Source organism: Lithobates pipiens, unplaced genomic scaffold (assembly GCF_037356315.1).
Source record: "Lithobates pipiens isolate NorthernLeopardFrog02 unplaced genomic scaffold, aLitPip1_a1.2 Scaffold_18, whole genome shotgun sequence".
NCBI lineage: Eukaryota > Metazoa > Chordata > Amphibia > Anura > Ranidae > Lithobates > Lithobates pipiens.
Window position 1 is genome coordinate 98,183,561 of NW_027507758.1, and position 19,929 is coordinate 98,203,489.

Genomic DNA, 19,929 nt, shown 5'->3' on the forward strand with positions numbered 1-19,929 from the left:
AACCCTCCCCCCCTCCGGCACCACAATTGGCACCTTTCAGGGGGGAGGGGGGTGCAGATACCTGTACAGTACAGGTATCTGCACCCACTTCCGGGATAGCTCTCTGCGGAAAGGGGCGTAGATTACGCCCCTTTCCGCAAGTGCCCGCCCCTTTCCGCAAGTGCCCCGCTGCCTGCTGGGAAACACACAGATCCCAGAGGCAGCGGGGACCGTCCTTATTGCGCAGCACGACTCGCGCATGCGCAGTAGGGAACCGGGAAATGAAGCCGAAAGGCTCCATTTCCTGATTCCCATACCCAAGATGGCGGCGGCAGCACCCGAATGACGATCTAGAGATCGGCTTCGGGTGCCGACATCGCGGGCGCGCTGGACAGGTAAGTGTCACTATTTTAAAAGTCAGCAGCTGCAGTATTTGTAGCTGCTGGCTTTTAAAAAAAAAAAAAAAAACGCGGAGTGCTGGCGGACTCCCGCTTTAAGCTTTGCCTCTGTGCAGGATCTTCCTGTAATAAAGACCAGTCACTGCTGCTCCCTTTCCTTGTGCAGGGTGACTGGTCTTGTCTCCGCCCCTTCTGTCATTTTTTGTAGGTGGCCCGTAAAGTATGGTGGCTCCCACAGTTCTGCTCTCTGCACAGGCTACAGTAAGTGCAAGCACAGTGATGATGTCACTACTATATTCACAAGGTAGACATTTGACGCACACAAAGTAAATGTATATCCATGAGGCTATTATGGGATATACTGTATTTACATTTTAAATATATTGAATTTAAAGATTCCCATGGTTCTGCTTTAATGGGGAGCTAAGCGTAGCAAACTGCTCAGACAAAACCACTGACTGGCTGTGTCTGTCGGAACATTAGTACCAACATTTTTGACTTGTGTTCAAATGCAGGGTGACCTTAAGACTAACAGCTTCCAGAGGTTCAGGGAAAATGTTCATATTGGTTTATTAGGAAAGCTGAATAGAAAGCAGTGTTGGACATGTCTTCATGTGTTCAATAAAACATGTAACCATGAAATACACATGAATCTCCCATGGGCTAAAATGAAACAGGCTTGTATGGGAAACATCCTGACCTCTGGCCAGTATAGTCAGAAGAAGCTAAATTTGACCAAAAGCAGGCATAGACTAATTTATGAAAGAATAGCTGTGGTTAAACTGGAAAAAAAATCCTATTATTGCAAAAACACTTTTAAAGCTGAACTCCAATAACTACAGATGAAATACATGAATGTGAGCGGTTTTACCTACCAGAACATTTGTATTTCTGTCCATCCAGTCCAGATATTTACACAGCCCTAAAAAACGAGATAGTAATGCAGATAACACCACTAACATGTTGTGTTGTTTATGTGCCTTCCCATTGGTACAAGAAAACTGCCAAAAAATATCAGTTCCTTTTTTATACAAAATTTAGATAAGCACTTCTCAGAACTAAAATAAATATATAAGTGGGGTACCACTGAGAAGTCTGGCTGTCCTGATTGGTCATTACTTTCATTGAATCTGTTGATCCTGGCTAAAATTCAGTGTTGTCCCAAGCCATGCACACTCTGCTTAATGAAAAGCATTTTTTTTAGCCTTGCCCAAAAACTTCCCCATCAAAGGAGTTGAAAAGGCTTTTTATCTTAATGCTTTTGTGTGTAGCAGCCATCCCTGCACCGCCTACCTACTTACAGGAGCTCCAGCTCTCTCCAGCGAAGTCAATCAAAGTGAGTCAAAGTCAGTCAGCCAATCAGGGGACAGAGGGAGTGGGCCAGGGATCTGTGTCTGAATGGACACACAGAGCTGTGACTTGGCTCCAGTGCCCCCATAGGAAACTGCTGACTGTGGGGGCACTGGATAGGAGGGAGGGGCCAGAAGCAGTAAAGAGGGACATGAGAAGAGGAGGATCTGGGCTGTTCTGTGCAAAACCACTGCACAGAGGAGGTAAGTATATATGTTTGTTATTTATTTTATTTCTTTTTTATTTTATTATTTTTATATATATATATATATATATATATATACAAAAACAAGGGGGCTGGTCTTTAATTTAAGACCAAGTAGTAAAGTTGGGTGGAACTTTGCTTTAAAGTGATTGTAAAGGGTAGGTTTAAAAAAATAAAATAAAATAAAATAAAATAGATATAGATATATCTATATCTATTAAAATATGTTACTAAGGGGGGGGGGGGGGGGGGGACGTGGCCGGCGAGCACAGGAGATGGGTGCTTGAAGGAACTGCTCCGCACATAGCCAGCTCGCCAAAGCAAATAACGGACGTGTCACGATCAGGGGTCAGGCTCGAAGACCAATTGCTATAGCAGTTGCAGGACTACCACTAACCAGCAGGATAGGTACACAGGCAGTCACCCTGGCAGATGACACAGGCTCACCTGAGGTGCGGAGTCTAAGTACTAACCGGTTTTCACCAGAGCTCCAGATAGTAGAGATGGATTTAGCTGCGTGTTAGTACCAGGTCGCGGTCCTCAGGATCGCCCCACCAGGAGGTGAGCAAGCCGGGGTTCAGTAGCGGATAAACAGGTAAGGATCAAACAGAAGTGTGGTCAGTAAGCAAGCCAAAAGGTCGGTAACGAGTTGTTGCAGATTGGGATCAGGCAGAAGCGTAGTCGTGGAACAAGCCAAGGGTCGATAACGAGCAGTAGCAAATATAAGCGGCAGCAGAGAAGACGGGAGCGAGATACAGGCTGGAGATAGCACAATATTCTGGCAACGAGGAAGTGCAGAGACATGGCTTATATCAGGAAGTTCATGGGAGGAGCAAAGAGTTCAAGGTTCAGCTGAAATTAAGGTACAAGGCAGGGTTGTCTAAAGGATCTGACAAGGAACTGTCCAGCATTTCAGATAGCTCAGAGAGAAGATTCATGGCCAGACACAGCTGAGGTCCCAGGTTCAAGTCCAGATCCTGACAGGACATTACAGGCATCGTCAACCAGCGATTCTAGCTGCCTTCTGGTCGGTTATACCCTCCCTACATGTCGCGGAAAAGAAAGGAGATGAATCAAACAAAGATGATGATGGACTTTTATTCTCAGCCCGACCGCCTCTCCAGCCAAGATGGCACTGACAGCTCTCCACGCACCATGTGCGGCTTCCCCAGCAAGCAGGATGGACGCCTGAAGAATTTTTCTCCAGACTTCCACAGGGCACAACATAACAGCGGCAGGGCTTTTCAATCATTCTGATGCTCCTCTAGCTCAGCTAAAGCTAAACACAAGCCTCAAGATCCAGCAGATCCAGCACTGGAGGTGAGTGATTTAGCCAATCCCCTTGAAGACACAATAGAACTGCAAGATTCTATATCAGAATACTCCACAGCTAATCAGCCGATGCTAGATACCACACTAAAGGACATGTTAGTGTCTTTGAGATGCACACTCCATGCAGATATTGTATCATTAGCCAACCAATTTAAATCTGATGCCACTGAAATTGGCAATATTTGCGTCATACATTGAAGATAAAATGGTTGCATTCACAAGACGATGACATCTCATGGATGAAATCCAAAATCACAGACCTGGAAGATCGCTCCAGGCGCAATAATGTTAAAATCAAAGGGGTACCCTAATCAGTCAAACAGCCTGACCTGATGGCCTTTTTTACTGATGTAATGAAAGCTGTACTGCCAGATCTCCCTCTGGAAGAGCTATTAATTGATCCATAACAAAGCCTCTGAGGAATCCCCATATCTCCTATCAATGGAGATATCCAGCAAAACTTCTCATTACCAAAGATGATCGAATATATACGATCAACTCACTGGCTGATGGCATAAAATTGCTGTGAGACTGGCAAATCCTAGATCCTGATTCGCATGCCCCGAACCAGCCCAGATCACCATGAGGGGATCCACCAGCCTGAAAAGCTTCACCTCCTAATCACAGGCCTGTATAACTGATGCTACAACCACGCTAATGCAGCTCTGCAGAGCTTGTACAGTGCAAACACCAGTTGTTTAGTTTACAGTTGCACCTCTGAAAATTGCAGTTCACTATCTGCTCAGATTAGGGCTGGAGTCATACCTTTTTTTGTGTATTCCCCAGTTTGGACGTTCCCACCCAAAGGGAATTCCCTGTTTATCCATTTCTCCATCACTAACTGTTTACCCAACACCCAGTTGTTAAGCTGAACTAACCATCTAATACCAACTTTCCGACCACAACCCAGGATTGGGATTTAGCACCAGAACTTTTTGCAATTTTAAAGTCTGTTCATTGAACACACCATTTGTGCTACCAACTGAAACCCTACTAATACTTCCCAGGAAAATGACCACCGAAATGAACTTCAAAGTCTCCTCCTTAAATGTAAAGGGTTTAAATAGCCCAACCAAACGGCATATGGTGTGGAAGAGGCTCAACGACTGAACTGTGACATTTTCTGCCTGCTGGAGACGCACTTCAACTCAGAAAAGCCACCAAAATTCTACCACAGAAGATTTCCACATATGTGCCAAGCTAATGCCCCCTCGAAGAAAAGGGGTGTGCTCATAGCGGTCAAGGACTCTGTCACATTTACCCTGGTATGCTAGGTATCAGACGTGCAGGAGCGATATTTAGCCTTAATATGTCAGATTAACAATGTCCTTTATTCTATATTCAATATTTACCTACTGAATATCAGACCAATCACTGCACTAAGAAAAATGTGGAAAAAGGGAAAACTTCTCTGCCAGGGACATATTAAAATGTGTGCCGATTTCAACGCCATAGTGGATGGAAAGTTAGACACATCTATTACCTCACCGAATCACTCCCACAGAGCAACTTTGTCTAACTTCCTATACACTTCTTATATGTTTGATGTTTAGCGCTGCCAACACGCCACAGAAAAGGATTTTACTTTCTTTTCTCATGCCCACAGAACTTATACCCGTATTGACCTTTTCTTGACTGACATATTTCTCTTACAGAATGTGTATAAATCTGAAATTGGTAACATTAAGTGGTCAGACCATGGACCAGAGTCAATCACAGTGGGGGGGGGGGGGGGGGGGGCTGGGGCAAACAGATGGTGCAACGATACTGTGCTGATGACACGCCCTGAGCACAGACATCAAATACAACAAGCCCAAGAATTCTGTGATCTGAATGCCTCGTCCACAGACGATCCCTTCACAATTTGGAGCTCGCATAAGGCATTCATGAGAGGGGTTCTGATGAAACGGAGTGTTATGGATAGGAGGCAAAGAACACAGTGTTTGGATGACACCCTAACCTCTATTAAACATCTAGAATATTCCCACAAACAAAATCCTCAGCCATACACTTTGGAACAATTAACTAAGGCAAGAACTGATCTTAGAAAAATTCTAACAAGTTAACACCACAAACAAATGAGGTCAGGGAAAGCAAATTTCTACTTTATTTTAAAGCAGGCAAATTGCTAGCCCAACAACTTAAAGATAAAACTTTTAAACAAAAATTAACACACCTCTATCACCCACAATCAGGTGAGAAATTTCTAAATCCACAAGATATGGCGGGCGCTTTAGTACATATTATAGCTCCCTATATAATTTATAGAAACAAGAAAGCACTCCACAACCTACTCAAAAACTAATAGATGAGTTTTTGAACTCAATATATTTACCCTCCTTATCCCCAGAAGATAGGTCAATCCTTAATCAGCCTATTACGCAGAAAGAAATTCTCAAAGCAAACACTCCCTCATGACAAAGCGCCTGGTCCCGACGGATTCTCATCCGAATATTATCAATTGTTTCAAGGTACTCTGTCCAAATACATGGAGGAAGTGTTCAACGCTGCTGTGTCCAGGAGTTCCTTTCCATCAGAAATGTTAACTGCAAATATCATCACTTTACCAAAACCGGGGAAGGATTCGGCATACGTACAGAACTTTAGGCCTATATCACTTTTAAATGTAGACCTGAAGATCTATGCAAAAATTATTTCTACGAGACTTCAAACCTTCCTACCCGCTCTGGTGAAACCTGACCAGGTGGATTCTGTGCCAGGCCGCCAAGCCCCAGATGCCACAAGGCGAGTCATAAATCTCATACATCAATCTGAGGCCTCCCGAAGGCCTTCTCTGTTGTTGACGTTAGACGCAGAGAAGGGTACACTGGGGGTACCTATCCAGGGTCTTACAGAAATTCAGTATCCAGGGTGAAATTTTCTCAGCCATCACTGCCCTATACGCAGTACCATCTGAATTTGTATATTCTTAGGGTATGTTTTCAAAAAATTTTGCAATCTCAAATGGGACGAGACAGGGATGCCCCCTGTCTCCTCTAATTTTTGCATTGGTAATGGAGCCCTTAGCAGAGAAGATTAGAACTCATAAAGCCATTAAAGGAATATCCACAGGAGGTGGGCCCCATACTATAACACTCTTTGCAGATGATATAATTCTGACATTAGACGACCCATTACACTGTTTACCAGCTGTACATCAGATCTTAAAAAATTTCAACTTAGTCTCCTTCTACAAAATAAACAAAACTAAATCCAACATCTTAGGCATAAACATAGACAATACTATGAAACAAAAGTTACAGTCCCAGTTTTCATATTCATGGTCCTCTAACATATTATCATACCTGGGAATCACATTGAATTCCCCCATGTCCAATTTATATAAAGAAAATTATGCCCACTGCTCTCAGAGACACAAAGGGAAACTAATAAAATTGGTAAACTTTACCTATCCTGGGCGGGAAGATTGGCAGCATTTAAGATGTCCATCCTTCCCAAGATCTTATATACCTTCAGGACGTTGCCAATCCAAATCCCACCTACTTTCTTTAAAGCCATGCAAAAAATAATCTCCACGCTATTATGGTCCAAAGGCAAATCTAGATGTACTCATGATATCTTACGAAAAAACAAAAGGGCAGGTGGTATGGGAGTACCAGATCTATGCGACTACTACACAGCCACATTACTAGACCAGCTCAGATTCTGGTTTATTCAACCAAATCTCAAACCATGAAGCTCTCTGGAACAAAACGCTGTATTGTTAGGCAACCTATAGTCACTTTTAATGGCTAACACCTTATCCCCTAAGATTAAAATTGGTCTAGATCATCCCACAAGCTCAGCCTCCATACTAGCTTGGAAACATTTTTTTACTATATGGGAACCACTCAGCCAAACAAAGGTCACAATAACAGTACGAATGTTTAGATTACTAAACCCCAACATAGCAACTTCCAGATGGCAGAAGAGAGGAATAACAGATCTCTCAACCATCATGAAGGAGGGCAAGCTCATTCCACATGAGGAAATATACTCCAGATTTGGCTTGCCAAAAGTGGAAATTTTGACCTACGCCCAACTACAATCTGCAATACCACCTGACCAGGCCCCAGAAATGTGGATTTCCCAAGAAGCTTGGCAAAACTGGACATCTCTGAATCCCAAACGGAAAGGTATTTCTTTTTTCTACAATTCCCTTCGTGATGAACTCAATTTAAAAATTTCTAATCCCTTGATCAAATGGACAAATGAACTTACCACCATCACAGAATACCAATGGAAAAAGGCAATAGTAAACAACATCTCCACATCAAAATGCACCACATATTGGGAGATGGCACAGAAGATTCACCTTAGGTGGTACTACACGCCATATATGCTAGCCAAATTCAAATCAGCACAATCCAACCAAGGCTGGGGAGGATGTGGCCTAGTGGGGACGTTGTCCCACATGCTGTGGTCATGCCTGAGTTTGCGTAGCTACTGGAACTCAGTATTTAGACTGATTAGATCTTGATCTAACACCAAGATGGCTATCCTGAGTATAGATTTAGACAAATTTCCTCGCAATTTTAAACATGTGGTAATGGATATATTACACACAGCGCGTTTAATATTGATGAGAAAATGGAAGACAAATCTCACCTAATATTGGTGAGGTAGTCAATCTTGTTTCAAAGACATACGCCCTAGAACAAATAATGGCATATAAACAAGGCTATCTTTCTAAATTTTTTGAGAAATGGCGTACTTGGAGAGAATTTCACAAAGAAGCAAACTAAATCCCCACACTATAAAAGACCCAAAGTGTACAATCAGTGGTCTAGAAGATGGAACAATTGGGTGTATTGTTATTGTTTTCTTTAATCTTTATATTAATATAGGTGTTTCATAAATCCTATACATGTGAATGGGGTATCCTCCATATGAGAACCCAGTAAAATTATACTGATGCCGTGTACACATGACCGGACTTTCCGGCAGACTAGGTCCGATGGAATCAGTCTGTAGGACAATCTGATCGGGCTAATCTGATTGTTTTTCACATAAAAAAATCAGACGGACCTAAAAATATAATGTTTCAAATCTGTCCAGCGGACTCAATTCCTATCGGGAAATCCATTCGTCTGTATGCTGGTCCGACAGACCAAATATGACGCAAGGAAAGCTATTAGCTACCGGCTACTGAACTTCCTTTTTTAGTCCCGTCTTACATCATCACGTTCAAAACTAACGGACTTTTGAACAGACTTATTCCGTTCGTGTGTGGGCAAGTCCGTACGTTCGGAAGGACCGTCAGAACTCCGTAGAAAATCCGTTGTGAAAACCGTCGGACCTAGTCTGCCGGAAAGTCCAGTCGTGTGTACGTGGCATGAGTCTGCTAGACTTATGCAAAAACAAATGAATCAATGATGATGTTTTCTGCTATGTTTGTAATGTTAACTCCTGAATTACAAAATATTCTATGTAAGACAATGTCACGTAAGCTGTCTCTGTAATTTTTTGCTTATCGTATAACCAAATAAAAAATATTTGAAATAAAATGTGTCACTAAAGCATGAAAAACAGCATTTAAAATGTGTTCTGATATCACATATACAAATGAATAAAAACAAATAATAGTTTCAAATAGATTTCAAATATATGCTTTATAATAAATTCCAGTGAATAAGTGACAAATCATGATCTTAAAAAATATATGTAAAAAAGGCCATATGCACAATAATAAACATAAATATAAAACTCTTTAATGCTGAAGAGACGTGAATAAACTCAATCCGTGCTCCGTCACAGTCTCTGCAGGGAATATGTGCTGACAGATAATCACCACTACTTCCCTGTGCAATGCCTGCTCACCTCAAATAAAGACCCCCTTGGGTCTATTGGCACTTTCAATAGAAATCCAGACAAGGATCAGCTCGATCGCACATGGATTTTCAGCTAATGGCTCCAAGATTACCAGGATTTCTATATAAGAAATAACTTTCTCCAAATTCAATTTCTCCAAGCAAATAAAACATCATCATCGTGCAAGATTGCTTAAAAATACTTGCTTTCAATTAATAATATGCACTTACATTTGAGCAGAAATAAAAATGCATTTTGGAGGAGCTCATCCATATTGCTCGAGACTCCCCCCACAAATACGCACGTATATGGGAACGCTGGACCCAATTCCGCTCCTCGGCGGTCGTCGGGCCCCCTACAAGCCCAATCACACATGATTCCAGGAACGCCCGAGATTCTGATTGACACTGATCCTATGACCCCCTGACATGATGACGCGTCCGGGACTGGAGGAGGCCCCTCATACCACCCTCACATCAGCCCCAAAAACGATGGGGCTTCTCACACCCGGAACTGGAGCTACCATACCTAACCCCTATGAATGACTTGTCTTGGAGGGAGTCAGAGGGAAGACCACAAAGGCCCTTGTTCCCTCTCCTCTTTCCCTTTCTTTGACCCCTCTTCTGTGCTCCCCTTCCCCCCTATTCCCCCCCCCTTTTTTCCTTCCCTTCCCACCCCAGACCTCCCGACAGTACCCTCGTGCTTTATGACTTGATGCCAGCTGCTCACCCCCCTTCCCCATACACCGAAGACTGATACGACTGCTCTAATTACCGGGTAAATCTGAGGCCACTCGACACACGCTATACCCAGGAAAGCTCACCCTATTCCAAGGAAAGGACCAATTTGACCCCGAATGAGCCAAGCGCCAAGGTACCTTTTTCTCTCCCCTAACTCCGGATAGAATTCTTTTCGGCGCAAAGGCAGCCATCTTGGCATCACCTTCTCTCCTTTCTCCCCTCCGAAGTTTATACTCTTTTTTTTTAGCCAGAGCATTAGGGGTTAGGGGATCTGTTGTCTTTTCCAGCTGAAATGTTTTGTAGGGTCATCAGACCACATACCCAGTAACAAGTTTGCTTCATAGTTTTTTATGTATGGGATGGTTACTTGTTTGTCATATACCTGTCTGTACCTCTGGCATACTATGTAACACAATCTGTATTTTTTTTTTCCCTTTACGAAAATAAAACTTTTATGGAATAAAAAAAAAAAAAAAAAATGCATTTGAACGATTAGTTTGGCATTGGGGCAACTCTGCTCCTCACTACACATCCACGGTAATGAGACACTGGAAGTGTTGTCACTAGCTCCTTCCGGAGAGTTGTGTCACAGGTCATGTGACTTTCTCAAGGGGAATGAAGTCATGTGAGGAACGTTGCGGTATAAAAGCTACAATTTGTGTATCGTTACCACGGTGACGCATGAGTAACCTTGTGATGTCACATGTCAGAAGGGGTGGGCTCTCTGGGCGATGTCACTGGATGGCCACGCCCCATGCTTATATAAGAGGCGCCGGACAGTGGGAAACAGGGCAGCACAGTGGTGTAGTGGTTAGCACTCTCGCCTAGCACTAAGAAGGGTCACTTGTTCAAATCTCAACCATGACACTTCCTGCCTGGAGTTTGCATGTTCTCCCTGTGCCTGCGTGGGTTTCCTCCGGGTACTCCAGTTTCCTCCCACACTCCAAAGACATGCAGGTAGGTTAATTGGCTTCTGTCCAAAAAAATAAATTGGCCCTAGTATATGGATGGGGACCTTGGATTGTGGGCTCCTTGAGGGTAGGAATCAATGTGAGTGTGCAATGTACAGGGTTAGGGACAATTGTAGACACTCGCTCAGGTTGAACTGGATGGACTGGTGTCTTTATTCAACCTAACTAACTATGTAACTATGTAACATAACATGGGAACACAGCTTCGCGACAAGACCGGGTTTTTTTTGTTTTTGTAGCGGGCAACTGGTGACGTCAAGGAAGAATAAGAAGATGGTAGTGCCGACGCGAGGAGGTGGAAGAAGACAACGGCGAGGATATGACAGCACAGGGAAAAAACAGCGGTGGAAAAAAGCGAGGGCACTGGGAGAGACGGCGACTCAGAGCTACTACTAATAAATGAATTGTCAAAAACTGGCTCTTGTTTTTTTTTTTTCACTGCTTATTTGGTGAATGGGTAGGGGTATGATGTACCCGATACCCATTCACATAGGGTGGGGAGGCGGGATTTGGGGGTCCGCTTGTTAAAGGGGGCTTCCAGATTCCGATAAGCCACCTGCCGGCGTACCCAGACCACCACCGGGCAAGGGTTGTTGGGAAGAGGCCACTGTCCTCATCAACAAGAGGGCATGTGACCTGGTATGGTTTAGGGGGGGGGGGGGGGGGCGCTCACTCTCGGATAAGGGTCTGGTATGGATGTTGTGGGGGGGAACCCAAATCGTTTTTTTTTTTTCTTTCTACATTTTTTTCTGGCCTGGTATGGACCTGGGGGACCTTACGCCGTTTTTTTTTCATAAATTTTTTTTCCTGCCAATTTATTTTTTTCAATTCAGCTTTCAGTGGGAATTCCTCTGACAGCTGATGACTCATCGGTTGTTAGGAATGCGGCGGCCAGCTTCCCAGCACCCTCCTTAGCAACCAACTTTATACAGTGTGTTTTACAGAGCATTTAAAGAGAAGAAAAATGTAAAACGCTAAATACATGAAAACTGCATGCAAAAATGCATAAAAAAGGCTGGTTTAAAATGCAAAACGCACTGAAAAAGGTGCCTAAAAAATGCATCAAACGTAGCCACAGACCTACATTTTCCTCCATTCCATTAACCCCTCGGTTGAAAAAAAAAAGCTTGATGTGAAATATACACGTAAGTAAATCAATAGGAAAAGTGCCTCATCATCTTGTTCGGGCAGAGATTTCAGTCAGAAAAAGCATACCTCAAAGCAGGCAGGTTCTCTAATGCTATCTCAGTTTTATAAAAAGATAATTTTGTTAACTTTTTTACATCATATAACAAAGAAGGCATAGATATGCAGGCATTTGTACAGCCAACAGACAGAATTGCTGCAGTACATAATACTGTACAATAAAGATCTACATAAATTCAATTGCAGGCTAATCATTCGGTCATAACAGAGTTACACCAGCCATAGACGGTTCAAATCTCAGCCAGTTCAGCAAGAACCGGCTTAGATTTGAACCACCTGTTGGCAGGCTGAATGTACCAAGCTGATTAATCGATCAACTCAGGCACAACCAGCCTGCTGGATTCACTGTAGCCACTAGCACTAATCACTGTCTTCTGGTGGGGACACCTTCCCTGCCAGCCCCCGCTGGGAGCAGACAATTGCTCGGCAGGATGGACTCCTTTGTCAGCACTGTCTGTGTTGATGGGAAAATCGTTCAAACTTCTTTCCTACAGCCAGTGGTTGCAGAAAAGATACTTGCACCATCTATGACTGGCTTTAGGTGCCTAAAACACATAACCAACAGATACAAGGTATAGAAAACAACAGCTGGTGATAATCAGACATAAGGAACTTTGGTATATGCCAGAACAATCAATGAAGAGGCAAACATGCACAGGCAGGGGACCAAAGAAGTGCACTGGAGCCAAGGGTAAAGTTATAAAACTCCAAACCCCCACATCAACATAGTATACAGTCAAATGGCTAGTATATACATAACTAACGATTCAATCTTCTATATCAGGGATATGCTATTAGTGGACACCAGCTGTTGCAAAACTACAAGTCCCATCATGCCTCCACCTCTGGGTGTCATGGTTGTGGCTTTCAGAGTCTTGCTATGACTCATGGGACTTGTAGTTCTGCAACAGCTGGAGGTCTGCTAATTGTATATCCCTGCTCTATATTCTCCAATACTGTTGACATCCATCCTGACCAAATTTTATGTTCCATTTCTTAGGACAGCCCCAATAGTGGAATATGTTATTTTGTACATACTGTAGGTAAGGCTCTAGTGACAAGCTCTATCCAAAATGGAAGATTGGGTGATCCAGTTCTTCCTTATAGATATACATTTTTTCACATTAAAAAAAGAGGAACCTGAGTAACGATTTCTGGGAGTCCCGAGGTTCCCATGTGGTCTCTTTAGCCATCACATACTGCTCTGGTAAAAACTGACCCCAAACCATTAGAGATTCCCTTTAAGATAACTAAACAACTACAGCTTTAATGTACTGAATGGAATAGTGAGCACATTAGGTAATTTCTTCATAGTGTAGCCTGTTCTGTCATTTATCTTGGGGGTCATAAAAGTATTCTCTGCATGATATGTTTAGATGCAATTAGTTATTTAAAGGAGTAAAGGAGGCACTGTAATAGGAAAACACTGATTATGTGACTGCCTTTGTTTCCAATAAAAGGTACTACATAAGACATAAAATAGTACTGGTATTACATACTGAAGAACAATAACAGATTTTTAGACCATACCCCCTTACATCCTGTGAGAGAAGATGAAGATTCAAAGATTGCAATCAGCCCTATTGCCAGATGCTGAAAAAAACTGAGCAAGTAATGAGGCATTATTCTATTACATTATATAAAATGTGCTGGAGCTTTACCTGTAACAATCAGTACCATAGGGACACTCTAGCCTGTCATCATAGTCATCTTGCTGACTCCCACGGTAATCACTGTCTCCGGGATGACTGAACTCCTGAAAGTGAACTGGATTTTTTCTGAAAAAAAAAAAACAGAATACGTTTGAGTATTTCAATCAAGAAGCTGGAATGGCTACTTCTTTTCTTACAAAATCTGTTCATTACTGGGCAGGCAGTACTTGGTTCTATCAATATCCTGGAGCTTTATACTAAAGTGCGACACCATTGTCAGGGCCTGCAATTATGTCACAGCCTAAACTCGTGATACAGAGGTTTAAATCTGGTGCAGCTCTGCATAGAAACCAATCAGCTTCCAGGTTTTTTTGGTCAAGGCTTACAGTGGAAGTCCATGTTAAAACTAAATTCCCTGCATCTATAAACACCCACGATCTAACACGAACCTATCTAGCCCTATAAAGAAAAAAATGAGTATACATACCTTTTCTGCAGCTGATTCGATCCGATCCCGCACTGAGCTGTCAGCCACGGCTTTGCTGTGGAGGTGGGTGCAGAGGACACAGACGACAAGAGAAGCCCCATAGTAACTGTATGGGTGACGTCACATCCCATTCATTTCACAGCTGATGTCGGCCGTGCCCTCTGCAGAGCTTCCATCACTGGAAATCGGGTCGGATAGCCTTCAAAAAAGGTATGTATACTGATTTTTTTTCTTAACAGGGCTAGATAGGTTAGTGTTAGATCGTGGGTGACTATAGATGCAGGGATTTTAGTTTTAGCATGGAATTCCACTTTAATTGAACAAGCTGAAGGTAGAAAATGATTGGCTACCATGCAAAGCTTGCACTCTCCAGTTTTTGTAAATGAACCCTAGAGTTGCTGAACTTTATGGTGGTATGTCCACTATATTTTGAAGTCTTTTCCAATATATTCTTCTATCTCTTCACCTACTAGTACAGATACTTCCCAATAGGGCTAGAATTAAAAATACATCTAACTCTAATATAATACTTTGATAATGCATTACTCTTTTATGTTATCAGATATAACAATAGTGAGAGATGAAAAGTGAGTACTTGCATCTTTCTTGTCTGCCAAAAATTATGAAAATTATATAACATTTAAAGAGGAAGTAACCCCTGATGGGTTTACTTCCTCTTTGATTCCCTGCAAAGGTAAAGCATAATGGACTACTATGCATCGCATAGTAGTCCATTATGTGTCACTTACCTGACACAGGAGCCAGCAAAGTCACCGCTGTCCTCTGTAGTTCCGAGCGTCCATCTTCTTGGTGGGTCTCCGTGGGTCTCGCTGCTCCGGCGCTGTGATTCGCTGGAGCAGCGATGACGTCACTCCCGCGCATGTGCATGGGAGCTGACACTCGTGGCATATCGCCGCAATCTGCGGCTTACCCAGTGCGCCTGCGCGCCACTGTCTACGGCGCATGCACCGTAGACAGCAGTGGCTGTCTTCAGGTAAATATCTTCTAAACCGTATGGAGATATTTTATATTATATTAGGAGATATTAGGAGATATTTCTTGGACCTACAGGTAAGCCTTAATCTAGGCTTACCTGTAGATCAAAGTGGTTTGTAAGGGTTTACAACCACTTTAATTACAGTACAATATTATGCAAGTTTTTTTTTCACAGCTGTTAGAGTGACCCTGGAAGCATTGCAAATGCAGGCAATGATAATATTTTAATGCAGCAGTCCTATCTGAAGCTAAAACATAAGTCCTGAATGAATGACATTTAATTTGCTAAAACGCTGGGGTTGATTTACTAAAGGCAAATAGACTGTGCACACTGCAAGTGCAGTTGCTTCAGAGCTAAAAAAAACAAAGGGAAGCTCTGCTGACTTCCATCATCCAAACACATGCAAGGAAAATGCTTATTTTCTCTCCTCTACAAGTGATTGGGTACGGTTTGTAAAGTGAAGCTTTACCTCATTTACTAAGGTTCGGAGCAACTGCACTTTGCACAGTCTATTTGCCTTTAGTAAATCCATCCCATTGCAAAGCACAGAGCAGTAACTGACAGTCACAACAGAGCAGTAATTGACAGTCACAGCTTTCTTTTCAGGGTAGGCTGAGAATGGAGCAGTCAGCAGTTCTATGGCTTAGAGCCGGTGGGGGACAGCTGCAGTATCAGACTGGAAAAAAAATGTATAAAAATGGGAGCAAATTCTAAAATGTGTACTTGATATTTATGTTCAACCCCTTGATTTGGATTGTTTCATTTTAATTTTATTCTGGTGGCATACAGAGCCAAATGTATGAAAAATGTGCCTGTGTCCAAACATATATGGACCAAACTGTAGCCTGGTTCGGAAGCGCACCCCACGTGTGTGCCAGCAGAGCACATGGCTTGCTATGGGGGCACATGCAGGAGGAGAGGAACAAAAAGCATTGGGCGGGGAACTCCAGAGAGGGAGGAAAGGGGCCGTTTTATGCAATAACCAGATAACACACTAGAGAAATTATCTTAGAGATCTGGAACTATCACTGCTTGTGGAAAATAGGCAATGATTTCAGCATTAAACCCTCAATTTTATCTAAATAAAAAATAACAAACATGCATATACTCGGGCTCAAGTAAGAAAAGGGGGGAGGGGGGTCTAGGGAAAGCTGTAACGCAGACGGTTTTTCACCCTAATGCATAGAATGCATTAAGGTGAAAAACCTTAAGGATTTACAACCACTTTAAAGTGGTTGTAAACCCTTACAGACCACTTTGACCTACAGGTAAGCCTACATTAAGGCTTACCTGTAGGTCCAAGAAATATCTCCTAAACCTACACAGTTTAGGAGATATTTGCAAAAAGACAGGCACTGCTGTCTCTGGCACATGCACCATAGAAAGCGGCACACTGAGCATGCAGCTGCTAACGGCGATATGCCGTTAGTGGTGGCTCCCATGCGCAAGAGCGGGATTGACGTCATTGCGGCTCCGGCCAATCACATCGCTGCAGCTACGATACCCGGAAAGAAGATGGACGCTCCGTGGAAGAGGGGACATCGGTGACATTGCAGGCTCCTGTGTCAGGTAAGTGACACATAATGGGCTACATGCATAGTAGCCCATTATGCTTTACCTTTGCAGGGAAACAAAGAATTCTTTAAATATTAACCTAGGTTGTGATAAGTACCATCTATTGTTATAGCTTTTCTCAAATCAAGACACTAATTGGCTTATTGAATAAACAACATGGGAAGTAAAGTGCTCTATGCAGTGTGACCCAAAGAATTTATTCAGAATTTCTAATATTAGAGTCATGACACATAAGGGTAAATACAGACTGGTTCCACTTTTCGGAATAAGCCCAGAAATCAGATACATATTGCGTGGAAAATATAATTTTGTATGTTGACTTTTTGTATGTTCCACCAAATGCATACTAAAATTATACGAAGATGATTTCAACGCTATGTAAAAATTTAATAGATTAGGAGCAGCTGGATACATATACTATATAGAGTTGTGCTCAGTATTGTTACCAATCCTGGGTGTCACAGCTGGTTATAATTATTAATGATTCCTTAACATGATAATAATAATAATATAGCATGTACTACTACATAGCAGAATGCCATGGGGAATATACAAATAATTTATTAGGAGGATGAAGCATGACTGCCTTGACATAATAAACATAGACGTCACATCTGCTGTATGTGGAACAACATATAACCCAGAGATAATTCATCAATTTGAGAGATTTTATAGCCCTAATTCCAAATAACTTGGGATGCTGTGTAAAATCTTCATTAAAAAAAAGAATGCCATGATATGCAAATCTCATAAACCCATATGTAATTCACAAAAAAGTTAAATAAATGAAACCTATCAAATGTTTAATCAACTGCCTACTGGGCACTTTTACCTCCTTCCTGCCCAGGCCAGTTTTCACTTTTCAACGCTGTTGCACTTTGAATAACAATTGTGCGGTCATGCAACACTGTACCCAAAGGAAATGTTTATCATTATTTTCACACAGAGCTTTCTTTTGGTGGTATTAATAACCACTGGGTTTTTAATATTTAGCCAAATAAGTTTTCATAGTCGTAACATTTTGTAAACAGGTCATTTTTCTCCTTCACCGATGTGCGCTGATGAGGCGGCATTGATGGGCACTAATAGGCAGCACTGATGGGCAGCACTGATTGGCAGAACTGATGGGCACTTTTGGGACTGCTCTGATAATCAGCGTACATGCTTATTTTACACAAGCCAGTTATCGTCTCTCTTCTCCTCTCCTCACGCTGTCAGCACGAGGAAAGGAGTGACGATAACCAGTTTCCTGAGTTATGGGAGTGGGCATGTCCCATAACTAGCCGGCTGCGCTGTAGCTGACATGGCATGGTTGGCAGAGGTAAAACTGAGAAAATGCACCATTTTAAGAAAAAAAAAAAGGTAATTTTGAAATGTATGACAGCAACAAAAAGTTGGGTCAGGGCAACGTAAAACTGGCAAAATAAGTGGTAATAACTAATAGCTAATTGGGTTAATTGGCCACAGGTCAGTAACATGATTGGTTATAAAAAAAGCATCTTAGAGAGTCAAAGTGTCTCAGAAATAAAGATGGGCAAAGGTTCAACAATCTCTGAAAAGCTGCATCTAAAAATTGTTGAACAATTTCAGAATACTGTTCAACGTAAAAAAAAAATTTCAGTTTACTAAAGGTTTTATCACAAATAATAGGATTTTTTAATACAGCTTACCAGTAAAATCCTTTTCTTGGGAATACATCACGGGACGCAGAGCCTTCATTTCTTAGTGGGTTAGATAGTCACCTGTGGTGATTGGACACTGGTTGACCTTAATTAAGGAGAGTTCCTCCTCTATATAACCCCTCCCTTATAGGGAGCACCTCAGTTTTGTAGCAAAGCAATAAGTCTCCACGTAAAACCCGTAGAGGGGCGGGAGCTCTGTGTCCCATGATGTATTCCCAAGAAAAGGATTTTACAGGTAAGCTGTAATTAAAAATCCTATTTTCTTGTTCATACATCAAAGGACACAGAGCATTCATTACTTAGTGGGACGTCCCAAAGCAATGCCCAAATGAGGGGAGGGAGACGCAGATCAGAAAACATAGACCGCAGATGGACTAGAGGAACTAAACTGCAGCCCGGAGTACACTTTGCCCGAAGGCGGCATCCTCTTGTCCTCTTACATCCACCTGATAAAATCTAGTGAATGTACGCCAACTCGGCCTCCGAGGGGGGGAGAGGGGATTCCGCCCGGAGACATTACATGATCACATTACGGTTCTGCCTAAACCCGGGAAAGATCCGAGCCTATGTGGTAGCTACTGCCCAATTTCACTCTTAAATATAGACGCACAAATATACGCAAAGGCGATTGCCAAAAGGCTCCTTCCTCTCATACCCCAGTAGATTTCAAGTGATCAGACGGGCTTCATACCGGGAAGGGAAGCTTGTGATAATTCACTCAGAACCCTCTCCTTGATATCATATGTGCGAAGGTACTCCCAGCCCACCCTTCTCTTATCTACGGATGCAGGGAAAGCATTTGATAGGGTGGACTGGGAGTATCTATTAGCCACGCTTTCACATATTGGGATAGGCCCAAATTTGTTAACCAAAATAGTGACATTATATCAAACCCCTCAGGACAATTAAGAATTAATGGCACTCTGAGGGACACTTTTTGCTTACACAATGGAACGCGGCAAAGCTGTCCCCTGTCCGCTATACTTTTTGCGATATCACTAGAACCCTTTTTAAACATAATGCGCAACAACCCTAATATCCACGGAGTTAAAATAGGACAGCCGGAACACAAATATGCCGCATATGCGGATGATATCCTTTTCTATGTACAGCAACCAGTTATTTCCCTTCCCAACCTCATGGAGGCCTTCCACAAATTCTGCGCAATTTCTAATTTTAAAATTAATTTATCAAAATCAGAAATATTGAACATATCAGTCCCCCATAAGCAAGCAGTGAGTCTACATTCTTCATTCCCCTTTCAATGGCAACCGTCAGCCTTAAAGTACCTTGGGATATATCTCACACGCAACCTCGCCTCCCTATTTTGCAAGAATTACATACCTGTCCTGAATGCAGTTAGGTCTGACCTGCAAAAATTGTCTCAATTGGCACATTCTTGGCTAGGGAAGATTGCGATTGTAAAAATGAACATATTGCCTAGGCTACTTTTTGTATTTCAGATGATCCCATATAGAGTCCCTTTGGGATTTCTTAAACTTATTCAATCTATAATAGGCAGATTCATATGGAATCGCAGAAAA

At 42.4% G+C, this 19,929-nt stretch overlaps 1 protein-coding gene across 2 annotated transcripts in view; it reads right to left on the reverse strand.

Moving 5' to 3' along the window:
- The window catches only part of APLF (aprataxin and PNKP like factor), a 401,298-nt gene that overhangs the window by 69,888 nt on the left and 311,481 nt on the right, over positions 1–19,929 (reverse strand). For both annotated transcript variants that reach the window (XM_077485939.1, XM_077485938.1), the window contains exon 8: positions 13,654–13,770. In XM_077485939.1, coding sequence (XP_077342065.1) covers positions 13,654–13,770 — 117 coding nt within the window. The remainder of the gene's footprint in view (positions 1–13,653; positions 13,771–19,929) is intronic.